Source organism: Juglans microcarpa x Juglans regia, chromosome 1D, assembly GCF_004785595.1.
Source record: "Juglans microcarpa x Juglans regia isolate MS1-56 chromosome 1D, Jm3101_v1.0, whole genome shotgun sequence".
Lineage (NCBI taxonomy): Eukaryota > Viridiplantae > Streptophyta > Magnoliopsida > Fagales > Juglandaceae > Juglans > Juglans microcarpa x Juglans regia.
Window position 1 is genome coordinate 46,659,544 of NC_054594.1, and position 16,657 is coordinate 46,676,200.

The following is a 16,657-nucleotide window of genomic DNA, read 5'->3' on the forward strand; positions in this document are numbered from 1 at the left end:
TGTCAATTAAGTTTCAAATATGTTTTGTCTAGTCATGACTTTCTCTGGTAGTATTACTTTCTTTTCCTCTATATAATTAATTTTTTCTTAAAAGAAAGGCATAAGTTGAGATGGAGGTAGTGAATGTGAAAATGTGAATAAAAAATGGAGTGCATAAAAGAGTGGAGAAAATTTATAGGAACTCCAAACTGAAAATGGAGTGCAAGAATATTTTCTGGGCCAAAAGTCAACTGTGTTTAATTGGTAGCTCGTCTATGTAACCCTTGCTTGTTTGTTTAATCATCCTCTCATCATATGCTAGACTGATTATTTTATTTTTATTTTTTATTTTTATGAAAGAGTTGGAGCCGTATGTTCAAGAGTGATCACTTTTCATTTTTATTAAAAAAAAAACTCTCACTTATGGAGGAATACAGCGGAACAACCAAACACTTGGAGGTTAGAAGATGAGCATTAAAAACACCCAAAACCCAAGCGTAAAAAGGAAACTCGATTTTTTTTAATACTGGAGGACAGACGTCCTTTTTATTATTCATCCTCAGCCTTGGAGAACTTGTGATAACAAAATACTGGAGGACAGACGCCCTTTTTATTATTCATCCTCAGCCTTGCTGAGGAGAACCTGTGATAACAAATAAAGAATATGAAACCTACCAACCAATACCCGCAGAAAAGGAAAGGACAAAAACCCAAAATAAAACCACAAAGTCCTTAGGACCGAATGCAGAAACATCCCCCCCCCCCCCCCCCCCCCAACATCCAAACGAAACAGACCTCTGAGATTTGAAGGGAATTCCGAGCTGTCATGCCAAACCTTGCAGACCCCTGAAGCAATTTCTATTCTATTATATATGTGTGTCCCTCTTTTCTTCAACTATGATATCAAGGAATATAGAACTAATTTATATTATTATCTTTTATTATTATATTAGTTTTTTTTTTATCTTTTATTATTATATTAATTGAACCAATTTCTGAATTCATTCATTTAGTTTGCCCCTAAGAACTATAGCTATGTATAATAGGGTTGTGCATATTACCCGAAAACCTGTTGGACCTGTTTAAAATGACCCGACCCGACCTGGCTTTTATCGGTTTGTTATCTGATCGGTTTCCAACCCGACTACTTACGCGGGTTGTTTACATTAGTGTCAACCCGTCCGAATACAAATATAAACTTATCAAACCCTAGCCCCCCGCAACTCCAAGTCCCGAGCGTAAAACCCTTCCCTTATCTCTCGTGTCTGTGAGTGAATCACAGCAAAAATGAGTCACGGGGCAACATCGGTGGGACCGAAGGGGAAGAAGAAGCCGGTTGAGGAAAAAATCATGGATCTTGCCTCGCTTGAGAAGTTCCTCCAGGGATCAAGGTCGAAGGCAAGGCCGGCGCTCTCTGTGAATCCATCACCGTCATTCGCGAAAAGAGCAAAATCTCTATCACCTCTGACAACAACTTCTCTAAAAGGTATCTCAAGTACTTGAAGAGCACAATGTGAGGGACTGGCTTTGGGTGATTGCTTCCAACAAAGACAAGAATGTTTACTTCAACATTGTCAAGAATGAGGGTGAGGAGGAAGACTGAATATCTTCTATTCTTATTTGCTACTACCGCTTCTGCAAACGACTGCATCCGAATGACTTCTGCAAAGTCTTTTCATTTTTTGTTTTTTGGGATTTTTTCTTGAGATTGAGAAGAAGCTGAGATCGATGGAGATTGATATTTTTTTAGGCTTAAATCTGAGATAAATCGATGTACAGAAAGTTAGGTGTTTTTCTGTTCAATTCTTACGTTTGGTAAAGGTCGGGTCATACGGGTTCGACCCGAGTCTATTTTAATCGGGTTGGTTCGATTTGGTTTGGCGCCATAAATAGAGCGGGTTGGGTCGGATTGGGTGTAAACTTTGTTGTGACGGGTCGGGTTGCAGCCCTAATGTATAAAAAGAAACTTTAAACATATGAAGGAATATAGAAACTATAATGGTAAGTTGCAAGCATACAAAGAAAAATATACAAGAGAATTACGTGGTTCGATCTTAATGATCTACATCTATGGCAGGAATAACTATGAGCTTTTTTTTATTGCAGAAATCATTCAAGTACAGATCTAAGATATAACACCTCTCATGAAACCTTTATTGACAGAAAGTCTAATCACTTGTGTTTTCTCTCTTTTCCTTCTTTATCTCACTTGTTGCATTACATTGTTCATGAATGAATTATAGAGAACCTCTTATATAGACTTTACACATAATGACCATGCAGCCCTCCACCTCAGAGCAGTCTGTTTACTTGAATTTTACATTCGGTTGCAAGCTTCATTTCATTTGACATGTGTAAGGATCTAACTGGTTGACATCTCATTTAACATTTATATATATATATATATATATTAATGATTACTTGTGTTATTTAGGGTTTTGATTTTAAATATTATACAACTAGAAAACAAAATATTAATTTCATTTATATATTTTTCAAATATAAAACTTAGGTATTGCCCCAAAAAAATATGATCTGCTGTATATCGCCGTTTTTTAAAAGGATTATTGACTGGCTATTGCAAATTAAGTTCGTACGTACATATATATTTCTGGCAACATAGCAAATGTATTTACAATATCGCAATTACTACAAATATACATGAGCAGATGGTATTTAAAAAGTTCGTACATATATATATATATATTAATATGGAGTATAAAATAATATTATTTTTATAAAATATTTTATAAAAATATTTCTCATTTAAAATAAAATTATAAAAAGTACTGTTTATAAATCATTCCATTGGTGACGAGCCCTGCCTGCTTCCCCAATGTCATTAATGTACACTAAGCACAGCGTCTGTAAAGTGAGACTGCAGACTCGAATGACTTCCACCCTTGAGTAGTTCCTGTTAAGCACAGTACTCTTCCGTGCAGGCATGCCTAGATAAGTGTTTACAACTTACACCAGCAAGTATATTCTCTGAAATTAAATTCATAAATTAATATATTTTTATATGATACATTTTTTTTTACAGAACTTTATATTGATTTAATGTGTTTACAACTTTATATTGATATGTTTAGAACTTTATATTGATTTAATGTATCATAAATTTATATGATACATTAAATCATCTTTATAATAAAAATAATTTTATAATTTAACGTACATAACATATCAAATTAAACATGTCAATTTATAAACTCAACTTTGTAATAAAAATAATTTTATAATCTAACGTACGTAACACATCAAATTAAACATGTCAACTTATAAACTTATTTTTATAAGACTCTTTATAGCTAAAGTAAATCTCAATGAATTTATATTTTTTAAAAGAATATGATAACTTAATTTTATTTGTAACCTTATTTTTAACAAAGTATATCCATAATACACAAAAGGATTTCTTAAAGTTACAAAAAAAATAGCTATGGTATATTACGTACTATTTCACATGTTGAGTTCCGTTTGGATTTAAAAAGTGTTTCATCTCAATTTATCATTATAATATTTTTAAATTTTCATATAAAATATAATAAACAATTCAATTTATTTAAATATAAAAATAATAATAATATTAAAAAATAATATTCTAAGAATATTTTTTTTAACTTTAACTTTCATTTCAACTCATCTCATCTTAACTTATTATTCAAATAGCACCTAAATGCAAACTACAAATAAAATCATTTTAACACGTGTCATATAACAAGTACGATGAAGATCGATATTTCTCATCCAAGTTTGGCTACAAAAATGCATATTATTCCCGTTAAGAGCGGCAGGGGAAAAGAATATATAAGCGAGGTTCAAAACACGTACATGAGGGGTGCGCACGAGAAAAGATCGTTTAGATCCTCCCAGCATTCCCAGCTCCTTGGCAAACTTTGGACACTCGGAACCCGAACCAGCATTGATTTCAACGAGGCAGGCCTGTTTGCAATGCTGGGCCAGGCGGTCTGACACTAGTTATATGGATCAGAATCAGCCACCCATCGGAACCCACCAATATGACGTTGGATGCATTCTCTATTACTCGTATATACGAGATAGAGTAATATTAAGTATAGTTTTATAGAATGTATAAGTATTGTATAATTATTTAAAAAAATAAATTTTATTATTAAAATAATAAATTTTTATATAAATTTTATATTTATTTATTTTTAAAAAAAATAATACAATACTTACACACTTTACTACTATAAATATACATTCTATTTAAGCATGTCCCCCTTTATAACGTAGTGCAGCAGGTTGTGATGCAGGTAGCAGTAAATAATAAATTCTAGGGTGTCAGATAAATAATTTTAAAAAATTATGCAGGGCAGCATGGCTGTTTCTCAAAGAATTAATATAAGCGATACATATAACTCTCTTGCAACTATTTTATAATTTATTTTACGAGCAACTAATTAATATAAACATGTCAATTTATTAAAATTAATTTTCAATTTTATAAAACTATCCACTATTTTGTATAGAGTTGTAAAATAATTATAAATTAATTATTTCGTATTAAATTTTATTAGCAAACTAATTCGATCAAGCTTTAAGGGACAGTCAAATTTTATGCTTTCCTTTGTCGTCCTTAAGAATTAATTGATGAGTCGTACTACATAGAAGCTTTACATTCACCACACCACTTAAAAATATATAATTTTACCATTTTACTTTATATGGTCAATATTCTCATCCATCGATTTTAACCATGGGAAATCCCTAATCAAGCATATAAATGCCAAACATCGAAATAATAATCCAAATCATGCATCATGCCGATTGGATCTTAATTTGTTCACAGCATTCTTTAAAACCAACAAAAAAAGGCATTAAGTTACCATTGTCTAACGGTTAACTAGATATATAATAAATAATTTTCACAATAATTGTAGCCAGGTACTAAAATATTGGAAGTGGCAACTCAATTTATACTTCTAAACTTAATTACACAGACCAAAGATAGGAGATGGATCGAGATTCATTAATACAGGCTCATGTTACATGGACTTTTACAGTGAGAAGTATGATTAAAATTTCCATGCTTCAGGGGGAAACTGATCTGGGAATAAGGATATCCCCAATGTTGTTGTGCCATGGATCAGCCAAGTGGGTGGCCAGGTTCTCCAATGGTCCTGTGCCAGGGTAAGCTGATTGTTGAACGCAGAATCCCACAAAAGCCAACAGAGCAAGCCGGCCTGCGCGCACAATATCACTCATACAATCAATATCCCAGAGCCAAGACTAGGTAGATGGTTAATTATAAGAATGTAACAGTTGTTTACAATAAATGAACATGGAAATTATATATTAGGGAGCACGAGATCGATCGGGGCGCTAACCGTTTTTGATCTCCTTGACTTTGTATTCCTTGAACTTTTCGGGGTCCTTAGAGTAGCCCAAGGGATCAAAAGCACCGCCAGGATACTTCTTCTTCTCCGGATCTTTCTCCATGCTGCGTTGGTGCTCCACAAAGGCAATGGCGAGGAATTCAATGACCAAGATGGTAGGGAGAGTGCCCCATGGCACTGGGTATCCCAAGTAGGTGGCTTGACCTCCAGGAACGGCAGCCCACTCCTGAGCCTTCACCCAGTTCCCCAACCCCAATGCCTCTGGTACTAGGATTCCTGGCTACAATTTTGATCAAGAGATGGAAATTAATCACATTATCACATAACTATAAGGTTGTGTTTGGACGTTGAGCTGAATTGAGCTAGATTCTCTATGAATATTAGTGAGTTGAGTAGTCGAGAGAGTTATGTGAAGCCCATCTAAACTGAGTTTAAAGTATGTTTGGATGTTAAGATGAATTTACTACTTTTTATGAGAAATTAAAAAATATTATGGGTCTTATGTATAAAGATATTTTAAGTTGAAAAATATTGTGAGTCTCATGTGTAAGAATGTTTTGAGTTGGGATGAATTTAGTAATTTGAGAATTAGGTATTTGAATGTTAGACTCAACTTAAAGTTAGACTGAACTCAACTAAATTCAACTGAATTTGAGAACCAAACACAGTCTAAAACTTCGACCTGCTAGGAGACGAACAGTTTTGCCTATCATTTTTGCTAATTATGAGAATTAATTTGAAACAAACGTTTAAATAGTACACCTTGTTTAGATTTGAAAAGTATTTTATCTTATCTCATTTCATTTCATTTCATTATTATAATTTTTTTAAATTTCTACACAAAATATAATAAAATAATAATAATATTAAAAAATAATCAACATTCATATTTCATCTAAATGTATCTCATCTAATTCAAGCCAACCTTAGTCTGCTTTAAATTAAAGAAGACTTACAACGGCAAGCATGGCCCATCTACAGTGAATGAGTTCAGACTCCTTGAATCTTTCAAGGTTCTCTGGGACCGTACCGAGCCTGAGTGGGTCAAATCCGAAGTCACTGCATTCCATACAAAAAATATGCATATTCAGAGATGTTAATTATACGAAAGAACATAATAATATTCAGCTGCACTTTTCTCTTCATATATATATACTCTATAGTCCATTATGATTGCGTACCCAGGTGCTGAGCCGTCGAGGTGGGGAGGTCGAGGCTGGCCCGGCATCCACTCGGCCGTCATGGTGAAGCGCGACGAGGCATTGGCGGCCCCAACACCGGGAAGTGGGAGAGCGGTGGCAAATTTGGACTTGGACGAAGAAAGGACAGATGGGAAGGCGGTGGTGGCGATGCCATAGCTCATTGTCAATGTGTTGGAAGCCATGCTCTCGGACGTCTCGGAGTTGAACTGTTGGGGGGGGGGGGGGGGGGGGGGGGGGGGGGGGGGGGGGGGGGGGGGGGGGGGGGGGGGGGGAGAGAGAAATCGGTTGGATATGGCAGGTGGAGGAAGAAGCACTAGTACAAGTATGTGTTTAAGTGGAGATATAGGCGAATCCAGATGTGGATTGCCATTGGGTAATGATGCTTGGATTTTGTTATGTTATTGGACCACGTGTCATCTTTCAATCCATTGGTCTACGTGGCATATCCCGTCGATATCAGATATCCTTGCAATTTTTCCATGGTGGAGGTTTGAGTGCCGTCAGAAAAAATCAACCATGTTTTGGTGGCCTGTATTGAGTGCAAAGATTTTATAGAAATTGACACCTACTGCTGTGAAAGCTAGACAATCCATCTCCAATTAACCATATCCACTGAATTAACAGTTCTTGAATTTCGGGGGTTGTTGACAACAAAAATGGATCCTTGCTTTGGGTTGTGTGATATGGACTCATTTTCTTACCCACGAGGCAAATATCTAGAAAGACTATTTATCATTCTTAGAGATTTATTACACCACGTTAAATTATTGATAACTTATTAAAAATTAATACGTAATTTTTGAAGCATTTGACGCAATGATAATTAAAAAAAGAGCAGTGTTAAATATAATTATAAGTTGTACAAATGCTTTTATTTTTTTTTTAAAGAAAGTAGAGTCTATCATTAAAAATTTAATTTGTTAGTATAGGTCCTATATGTAATTTTTTTTTTTATAGAAAATTAACTTAATTCATTCATGAAAGCGAAGTTACAGCTATGACTTATACATATATGGAAAAACTCAGATTACAAGCCAACTGCTTACGGTTGGGGCTCCACCACTAGGACACAAATTCTTTTGTGACTGGTACGGTCTTAACTTTTAGAACTCTTTACAGATAAACCATCTGAGATACCACAATCTGCCTAAAGTAGAGATTTCAAACCCCACCCACTAAATAAGGATAAGACTTTCACTCTAGGGACAAAATATCCAAGAGATTAGTTTTATTATTATTATTAACCTAAAACAAAGCAAATAACAGAAAATATAAATGATTCATGGAAAAATAGCGAAATACATATTGGAAAGTTGTAGATCCGCATTTTCAACCTTAGAGGAATTAAAAAAAGCGAACACATGGACTGTGGTGGCGCGTGAGAGACATGCACCACCTTGAAAGTACAACGGATAGTCGAGTTTGAAAAAATTGATGGCCCTAGTCCTAGAAATACCGCTCGTGGCGACGGTAAAGCTCCTTGCAGTGGCGTGTGGATATCACACGAGCACTTTGGACCGCGCATGTGGCTAACACGCTGCTCCGTTCGACGAGATTCTTCGCTCATCTGAAGGATCGGTGCCTTGGGAATCTTGCGGTGGGTCACATGGTGGTTGCCGAGCTCCTGAGAACAACATATCAACATTTTGCCCTACTTTGAAAGAAAAACACACAAAACTAGAAAAAAATAAAAGAGAAAACTAGAGAGAAGAGGGAGGAGGGAGGAGCCGAAGCTCCAACCCCCTCCTCTAGTCTAGGTTTTTTGAGAGGGGTTACTCTAGAAAAAAAGGAGAGAGAAAGAGGTGTGCTAGGGTTTTCCCGTAATCACTCTTTTAAAAAAGAATGTATTGTTCTTGCACTTTCCATAACTATAAATATTATTTATCTTAAAAAAAAAAAAACAAAACAAAACACTTTTGTAAAGTATGGGCATCTTTAACTACCAAGTCTAAAAAGCAACGCCACCTTAATTACCTCGCATGAGACATATTCTGATGCTACACCCACCAAGAATGGGTCTCGAACTCTCGATAAGGCCATTTGGTATTTTCTATTTCTTATTTTTTTATTTATTTTTTTATATCTTTACATATATATATATATTAAATTACAAAATTATTAAAAAATATTTCCTTAATCACTAAGTTAAAATATATACATATATTTGTCTGGTGAGGTATAGTATAAATTGATAGAGTAAAAGAGGGGATTAGCTGAAGAGGAAACCTTCTGACCGGTTGGGCTTATAACCCATTAAAAACAACCCGCCAATAATATTATGCCACGTACACATTTCATCTTTGTGATGGTGTGACCTCACCTCACCCGATTAGAAGAACTAAAGCCTTCTGGCTTTTGAATTTCCCTTTCAAACAACAAAGGGAAAGGGATTTTTCCCTTTTTGGACTTTATCGCGGTATTTAATTATGGGTTTTTCCCTGCTCATTTGTGATATATACTGAAATTCTGACGTTGCTTTCGTTAACTTGGTGTTTGGTTGCCCATAAACATTTGCTAGAAACATTGTCGCATAAATAAGAATGGTCCTTTATTTCTCATCAGTTTCCTTTGAACAAAAAAAATAAAGGTCCGTTTAGACTCGGTTTCTATGATTTTTGTTTAAGTGTAGTGATTTCACCAAGTTCTCAAGTGTAGTGCTTTCACCAAGTTCGGTAAAGATTAGGCACGACAAGAACAGAGCAAAAACAAGCTTACTGAGGAGCTTAAGTGTTGCGCTCGGGATTGTATGGGTTTTTGGGTGGCAAAAACCAGACCGATAGCCGTGAGGGAAAATAGCTTCATCAAAGGGATTATTGCGGTTAGCAAATCTTCACCACTGGACTTCATATTATTTTGATAATCAAAGTTTCTCAAGGGCCTTAATCATCATAGATTATCGCTGAAATCCACTCTCCACACCATGCAAAAACCCAAAGCATTCACTCTCTCCAGGAGACACAAATGTGCAAGAGGAAACCACAGCCCAATCTCATCAAAATCAATTTGTGCATGTTTTGTTTTAGGAAATTGGGTACTTTCGCCCCAGAATATATGGGCAATTACTCATGTGGGCATTGTGGACGACAGACTAGTGGGGCGAAATCGGCCTGGGTTAGTGAACGACTGAGATGATGGGCAATTTCTGAGGTGGGTAATAGATACTCGGTGTTGAATTGGTGGTGGTGGACTGATTGAGAAGGACTACTGGCGGTGGAACTCTGCTCAGCGGTGAAATTGGAAGCACAACTCAGTTCCTATCGTGAAGCATAGATCAATTTCCTATCTCTTTTGTTTGCCTTCTTTTTTCCAACGTGAACAAGTGTAAGTTAAGTTTGGTGTAATTTCTGAGGTGACAGCATGTAAGTGGAAGGCTATTATGTGAGGAAAAATAGCCTCATCGCTTAGAAGCGGTTCGTTAACTGAACTAAAGGGTGGGCAATTTTTGTCGGGACAGTTAAAAGACAGATATGACAAATCCATTATGATGGTCACGCTAAACAATCAGAATTTTGTTTTGAGATTTTCCAAAATAATATATTTGATAAATCTTGATTGCATATAAAAACTTAAATAGTTAAAAATCAAATATGAATGATATCATTTACAAATAATGAATAGTTTAGATTTTGAGAATCTCATAGAAATCCACCTGTTTGAACATTGCCAATATATGTTTAGTCCGTTATTGATCAACCACCGAGCAAGCACCTTCATCTCTCACACACAAAACATTTTTATATATAAAAAGAGAAAATCTTCAAAGCGGTCAATCTGCTGAAGCTTAAATAACAGCCCTCCAATGACATGTTGCCACGCCGCTCCTCCATTTCTCATTCCATGGACCTGTCTACAGGTGATAAGTGTAAAATCTCCAAGCAAAAAACCCTTCCTCAAATCAAAGCCTCCTCGTCTCCCCCTTCCACCGAAATCTCTCTAAGTGAAAAATCTCTTCCTCTTCAATCTGCTCACCTTCTCTGGTGTGGCCTTTACGACCACCTTCTCCAAAACGTTTCTATATCGAATCTCGAGGGTGGAAACTCCAGTACACAATACGAAACACTTACCAATGAAAGTGAAGTATCTAGAAATGGATCTTTGGCTTCTTGAGTTTAGGGGGCATGACAGCTTGCAATATAATTACAAATCTATGTCAACAATATATTTTGATTATTGACTGCAATTAAATATTGAGAGTCATCACTCAATGGAAGAGGGAGAAACATAAGGAGAGTTAGCACTGGGTGAAGGGAGGTTTAAGTGATTACTTCCCTTTTTCCTAAGTGTCGAAGAGTTAACATTTTTTACAGAGGAGATGGATCATGAACTGAATATGATTTTGATGGAAGACCTGGAAATTGTTATGCAACAAGCACGATGATTTCCTCCTATATTCTATGTTTCTGATTCGAAAGTCGTTTTTTTCTCTCATTATGTTTCCTTTCTTTATTTATTACTAATAGTGTCGTGCAACGGTGGGCGACAGGGAGATGGTGTTCTTTGAGTGTTGAATGGGGGGCTTAAATCGATTTTTGAATGGGGTTCAAAATTACTGGTAGGTGATGGGCGACTGACTGGTGATGGTGTTGTGCGGCAGTAGGCGATTGGGAGATGGTGTTCTTCGATTTCTGGATGTGGGGGCTCAAATTGATTTATGAATGAGGTGATAGGGAGATGTGTTTCATTATCCAGTGTAATCAGCCTATTATAATTTTTGTGAAGTTGCTGGCGTAACAGAGTATTATTGAAAGTTGTTAAAGCCTTATCTTCAGATGGACCGCTGCAAAGCGACTTTCATATAAAAAAAGATAAATATATCACAAACAGGCGTAAAAGATGTACTTCTATACTGTTTACTTGATATGCTTTAATTAATAATAAAAGTTTGAAATTAAATTATGTTACAGCTCAAATCATGACGTTATCGATAGAGTATTTCTTACCAACTTGTAAGTAGCATGTGTAAGATATTTGGCAAAATTCTTCAAGAATTCGAGAAATTACTTAGGTAATTAACGGTTTTGACGTTATTTCGGTTTAATAGAGATATCATTGGGCCAATGCATAAGATAATGGGCTTGTGTCATTTCTCCTCCTAAATTAGGCTATTTGAAAAAAAGAAAAGAAAAAAAAGAAAAAACGTCATTCCTCTCAATATTTATTTATATAAATAAAAATATAAAGAAGCGACTCCATCAAATTTGTAGACGGTTGATTTTATAGCTAAAAAGAAAAGAAAAAAAAAGATTATTATGATAAAATAAAAGAAAAAAAATTTATACAAATTTTAAATAAATAAACTCCACGTAAATCCTGATAAAAGAGTAGACTACATTTAAAAAAAATGTAAAAAAAACTTTTTATTAGTTAAATCTGTTTTTTTATATAAAATTTATCTGTTTAAAACTTATATTTCAAAAAGAAAAGTGATAAAACGTCTAGTGAACCGGTCCAAATTATATCGGCAATCTCTCAATTTCCTCGCCCAACCCAAAACACCGACAAAACCCAACATCAGCCGCAACCTACTCTGCTTGTACCTCTCGCATGTTACTGTTGCTCCTTCGATCCGACTCCTTTGTCCTTTCTCAGAGAACAGAATCCCCCTTCCTCTTCCGCTTTCCCCACAGATCTCCGAGTCCAACACTCGGATCAACGGCGTTGAACTCCCAATTCCCACATCAACGGCCGCCGTTTGTTCTCTACGGCCATGAGCACTCCAGTCCTTTCAGGAGTAAGCACTATTAGATCTTCAACCCATAATCCACTCTCTCTCTCTCTCTCTCCTCCGCGTCTCTCTTCTCAGATCTCAGCTTTCGATTATTAGCTCCAAATTTCTAAGAATTTAAATTGATTAAAACTTGTAATTTAATTTAATTTTTTGTACGTGTGTATATGCCACTAGGGCACGAGCTTCTATTCTGGGTTTACTCGGCTATGCAAGGGCCTTGCCGTGGTTCTCCTAGGTGGGCACATTGTCGTCCAGCTCTTCCCTTCGGCTATTACTTATCTTGCTCTTATACCCGCCAGGTATCCCTTCTTCTGCACCTCCAATTCTGAAAGCGTTAACTGCACGATTGTTTCAATTTACAGACGCTGCATTTTAGATTTTAGATTTGCTAGCTTGCTTAATGAAAATGATATGCCAAAAGTTGGAGATGGTGGCAAAACGGTAGCGGTTGTGGACTTTGTCGTTGCCAGATATGAATACGACCAGGAGAAGATAGTTTAGACTCGTAGAATTAGTGATAACGTGACAGGGAATTCATGTGTTCCGGATCTTTTCAGATTAGATGACCGTTTCCGCTGTAAAAGCCCTACATTATTGCTATTTTATAGATGGATCTTCCAAAGTCAACTCAGGCCCCTTGTACTTGGTTGGTTATGCGTATTCATGGGCATACGAGCCTTACCTGTTCATAATCTCAGGCGTCCGAAAGAAAGTGATACTAGGGCTAGCTTGGATATGTAGTTTTTATTTCTAGCATTTGAAGGGTGTGGAATTCAATTTACTTAGCTTGCCTGTTATAAAATATCCATGGATGATGGAGGCTTGGCTCCGCCTGGTGACATTTGCAAGATTCAATTCTGCTTATAAGTTTTTCCTAAGAATGGATTTGGTCTAGGCTCAAATGATCAAATCTCTCAGCTTTTGTACATCCATGGATCGAAAAAATTACCTTAGAGATATTTTGCTGAAGGTGATCAATCTGTTGTTTGGCTGAATCTTTTTACTAACTTTGCGTCTTTTGCTGACTTACACAGAGGCATGCTGATTTTGTAAATAAGCTCAGTGCCGCATCCTTAAAAAAAAAAAAAAAAGGAAACATGTTATTAATCATGGTTTTTTGTGTCTAATTACTGTGCGTGTTTGTTATTGTTGCTTATTGGCATCCATTCATTACACAGAATTTGTTAAAGAGTCAGGCCTACCCATTTTTAGAGATGTGCAATTGTTGTTGCCTTGTTTGAAGAAAACATAAACTGGCAGGGAAACTCACTGCCTGTACAATTCAGGTAGTTTTCAGAGAAAAAGGTCTCTGAATGGGGGGGAATCTAATAATGTCTTTTTGATTGAAGGGAACCAAATAATGTCTATGGGGAAACATTCTCTAAAAGAACTTATAAACATTATAAATGGTTCAATGCAATGATTGCTTTGAATACAACCATATTTGATTTCACCATTGTGGATAGTAGCAAATTTAGGTCCCGCACTATAGCGTGTATTGTTTACTTGAATTTCTCGGAGTCTTTGTTCATGTCTGTACTTTTCTTTCACAGGACAATTCCTTTTGGTTGGAACCTCATAACAGCTGGTTACATTGAACAATCAGTGCATGGGGTATGCACTTTTGTTGCTATAAACAGTTTCTTCATGGTGTACTTATCACATTTCCTGAAATGTCTCCTATTACAGATAAAGTAAATAACTTGTTTTGTAGGTGGTTGCCAGCACAGTTGGTCTCCTTTTCATTGGAAAGCTGCTTGAGCCTGTATGGGGTTCTCGAGAATTCTTGAAGTTCATCTTTGTAGTTAACTTTCTGACTTCTGTATGCGTTTTCATTACGGCTATCGCCTTGTACTACATTACAACACAGGAAAATTACCTGTAAGTACTCAATCTTTATGCATCTGCCTGTCTTGACCCTCTTCTTGTTTGGACCACTTTCGCCACTTCTCAGTCCTCACCCTCAATCATTATATAGCACTCCATTTGGTTGATGAGGAATGAAGGAAAAATCATTGGAGATATCAATACCATCTTCTCCTTCCCTATTGACATATTGGCAGCTGAATTGTGATAGTGAATTGCCCTTAGGTTGAATCGGATCAGTTGTTAACTACTTCGATTCATCTATTGGATTTTGTATTATGCTTATCTACATTTTACACCTTTTGATCAATCTTGTCTCATCCTTAGCAATTTCTGATTTTTTATATTTTATTTTTTTTGTCAGTTACATGCCTGTTTCTGGCTTCCATGGAGTTCTTTCCGGGTTTTTGGTTGGCATCAAGCAGATAATACCCGACCAAGAGCTGCCTTTGTTGAAGATAAAAGCTAAGGTATGACCCTTTTTACAAATTTCTCCATTAAAAATACCATACCTTAAGAAATCATTCGATGTAACTTTCTTCCCATTGAGGAATTGTCTCTCAACCTCTATTTGGCGCTGATTCCAATTCTAATTATATGCAGTGGTTGCCATCTCTCACACTGTTGCTTTCTATTGCTGTAAGCTTATTCACTCTTGAGTCAGCAACATATCTTCCAACCTTAATATTTGGCACATATATGAGCTGGATTTACCTCAGATACTGGCAGAGAAAACCGGAAACAAAACTTAAGGGTGATCCAAGTGATGATTTTGCATTCTCTACATTCTTCCCTGAATTTTTAAGGTAGTCGACTGTGATCTCTACAAGTGATGTTTATCAACTTTTTATCCTGTACTACAAAGGTTCTTAAAAATGCTGCCATGACTCTCTCTCTCTCTCTCTCTCTCTCTTCTTGTTGATTGAAATGCAGACCAGTCATTGATCCCATCGCTTCTATATTTCATCGGATGCTCTGTGGGAGAACTGAAGCTTCTGCTGAAGCCCAGGGATACACACTGGGTGGTGCCCCATTGCCTGGTTCTGATCCCATTGAGGCTTCTCGAAGGAGGTAATTATCCTTGTTCTATGCTGCCACTAAAAATGTTTAGATTGCATGTACAAGTATTAAAAATGCTATATAATTTGGTTTGGAAAAAGGATATAAGATTTCTTGCAAAAAGGTTCAAGGCATCAACCACAGAAAACCATGTAAAAACTGGACATAAACAATTTAAGGGTTTTGAAATAACACCGTTTCCATTATATTTGAAGACAATATGCACGTTCTAGAATGGGCCTTTCACTGGATGAGAGGGATTGAATTGGAAGTCATTAATAAAATTGGTAATAGAAAAGTGTCCTTGCATTAAAAAAAAAAAAAAAACTGAACATGAATATCAATACACTCTTTGAAAGCAGTTTAATTGTTAGGTAGAAAGAAAGGATATGCAAGTCTCTGTGTAATCCTACCCTCTGCAGGGAAAGGGGAGCTCGAGCACTTGAAGAAAGATTAGCATCTGAGAGGTTGGCCACTGCAAAGAGCGGAGAAGAGGTGCTAAAAGATGCCGCAGAGAATGTTTGATTGCTTGGAAACGCTACTTTTGGATCCAGTGAACCGGCACAATTGTGTCTTTTCCGTTACATCTTAAAAAGGTTTTGCTGTATTTGGGGAGAAGCTTGGATTCTGGAGGAAAGTTGTATTGTACATTTTAGCCTTGGATTTTAATTCTCACGGTGCAAAAGATCATCCTCCTCTTGTATTTCCTTGGTATGATAATTCATCTGTGTTCGTGCTCAAGATGTAGAATTGGGATACAAAAGAATTGCCCCCATATGTTTTTCCCTTACGCATATGAAGTGGAACATCTTTTTCCAATTGTTTTGGACTGTTTCGCACATACATATACTTGTAAAACATATTTCTGGACAGCATGACAATTTTTCTTACAGAAAAGCTTTACATTCTATATGAGGTATCGGTCTTCATTGAATTCTATTTTTCCGCAGTCTCTGCCTTGAGTTTTCAGGGACTCGCAACAGCATATAGATGCTGATGCTGGTGTGTGTAGTCAGTCATCCAATGTGCAGTTCGAATGGACAGACGACGTAAACTATAGGAACACCCCAACTCCCAAGCTCAATCGATGTACTTTGGAATGCGTAGGGCGATCAACTTCATACACGAAATCGCAGTATGACCCAACTTTTATCGATATTCAATTTGGAGCCCACTTGTTGCGTACGTACCGGTACAGGCTAGCCACCTTTGTTCTTCTTTTCCGCCTTCACTATATCAGCTTTGACACGCCACTGTAGGCTGTAATTGTATTCCCCTACGTAACAATTTTTGGTTTTGGCATATTCCCATGAAAATTTCACAAATGTAATGAGTGGCACAAAATTCCTAAAGCAACTGAGAAAGGAAATATTATTATTACAAGGGTTCAAGTTTCTGTGAAAATATTTCTATTTTATTTATTATTTTAAATTACATCAACTCATTTTTATAATTATAAA

General features: G+C 36.3%; 2 protein-coding genes across 2 annotated transcripts; one reads left to right on the forward strand and one right to left on the reverse strand.

Annotated features, from left to right (window-relative positions):
- Window positions 1-4,899: 4,899 nt before the first annotated feature.
- LOC121264334 (chlorophyll a-b binding protein 6A, chloroplastic-like) lies at window positions 4,900-6,787 on the reverse strand. The gene is made up of 4 exons (XM_041167468.1): window positions 6,524-6,787; window positions 6,299-6,401; window positions 5,334-5,622; window positions 4,900-5,189 (listed from the first exon to the last, which is right to left on the reverse strand). The coding sequence occupies exons 1-4, from the start codon at window positions 6,724-6,726 to the stop codon at window positions 5,038-5,040; spliced, it is 747 nt and encodes a 248-aa protein (XP_041023402.1). The 5' UTR covers window positions 6,727-6,787; the 3' UTR covers window positions 4,900-5,037.
- Window positions 6,788-11,992: 5,205 nt separating this feature from the next.
- LOC121264343 (rhomboid-like protein 19) lies at window positions 11,993-16,016 on the forward strand. Its single transcript, XM_041167479.1, has 8 exons — window positions 11,993-12,275; window positions 12,447-12,571; window positions 13,826-13,886; window positions 13,987-14,153; window positions 14,503-14,608; window positions 14,742-14,944; window positions 15,072-15,209; window positions 15,620-16,016. The coding sequence occupies exons 1-8, from the start codon at window positions 12,252-12,254 to the stop codon at window positions 15,720-15,722; spliced, it is 927 nt and encodes a 308-aa protein (XP_041023413.1). The 5' UTR covers window positions 11,993-12,251; the 3' UTR covers window positions 15,723-16,016.
- The last annotated feature ends 641 nt before the right edge of the window (window positions 16,017-16,657 follow it).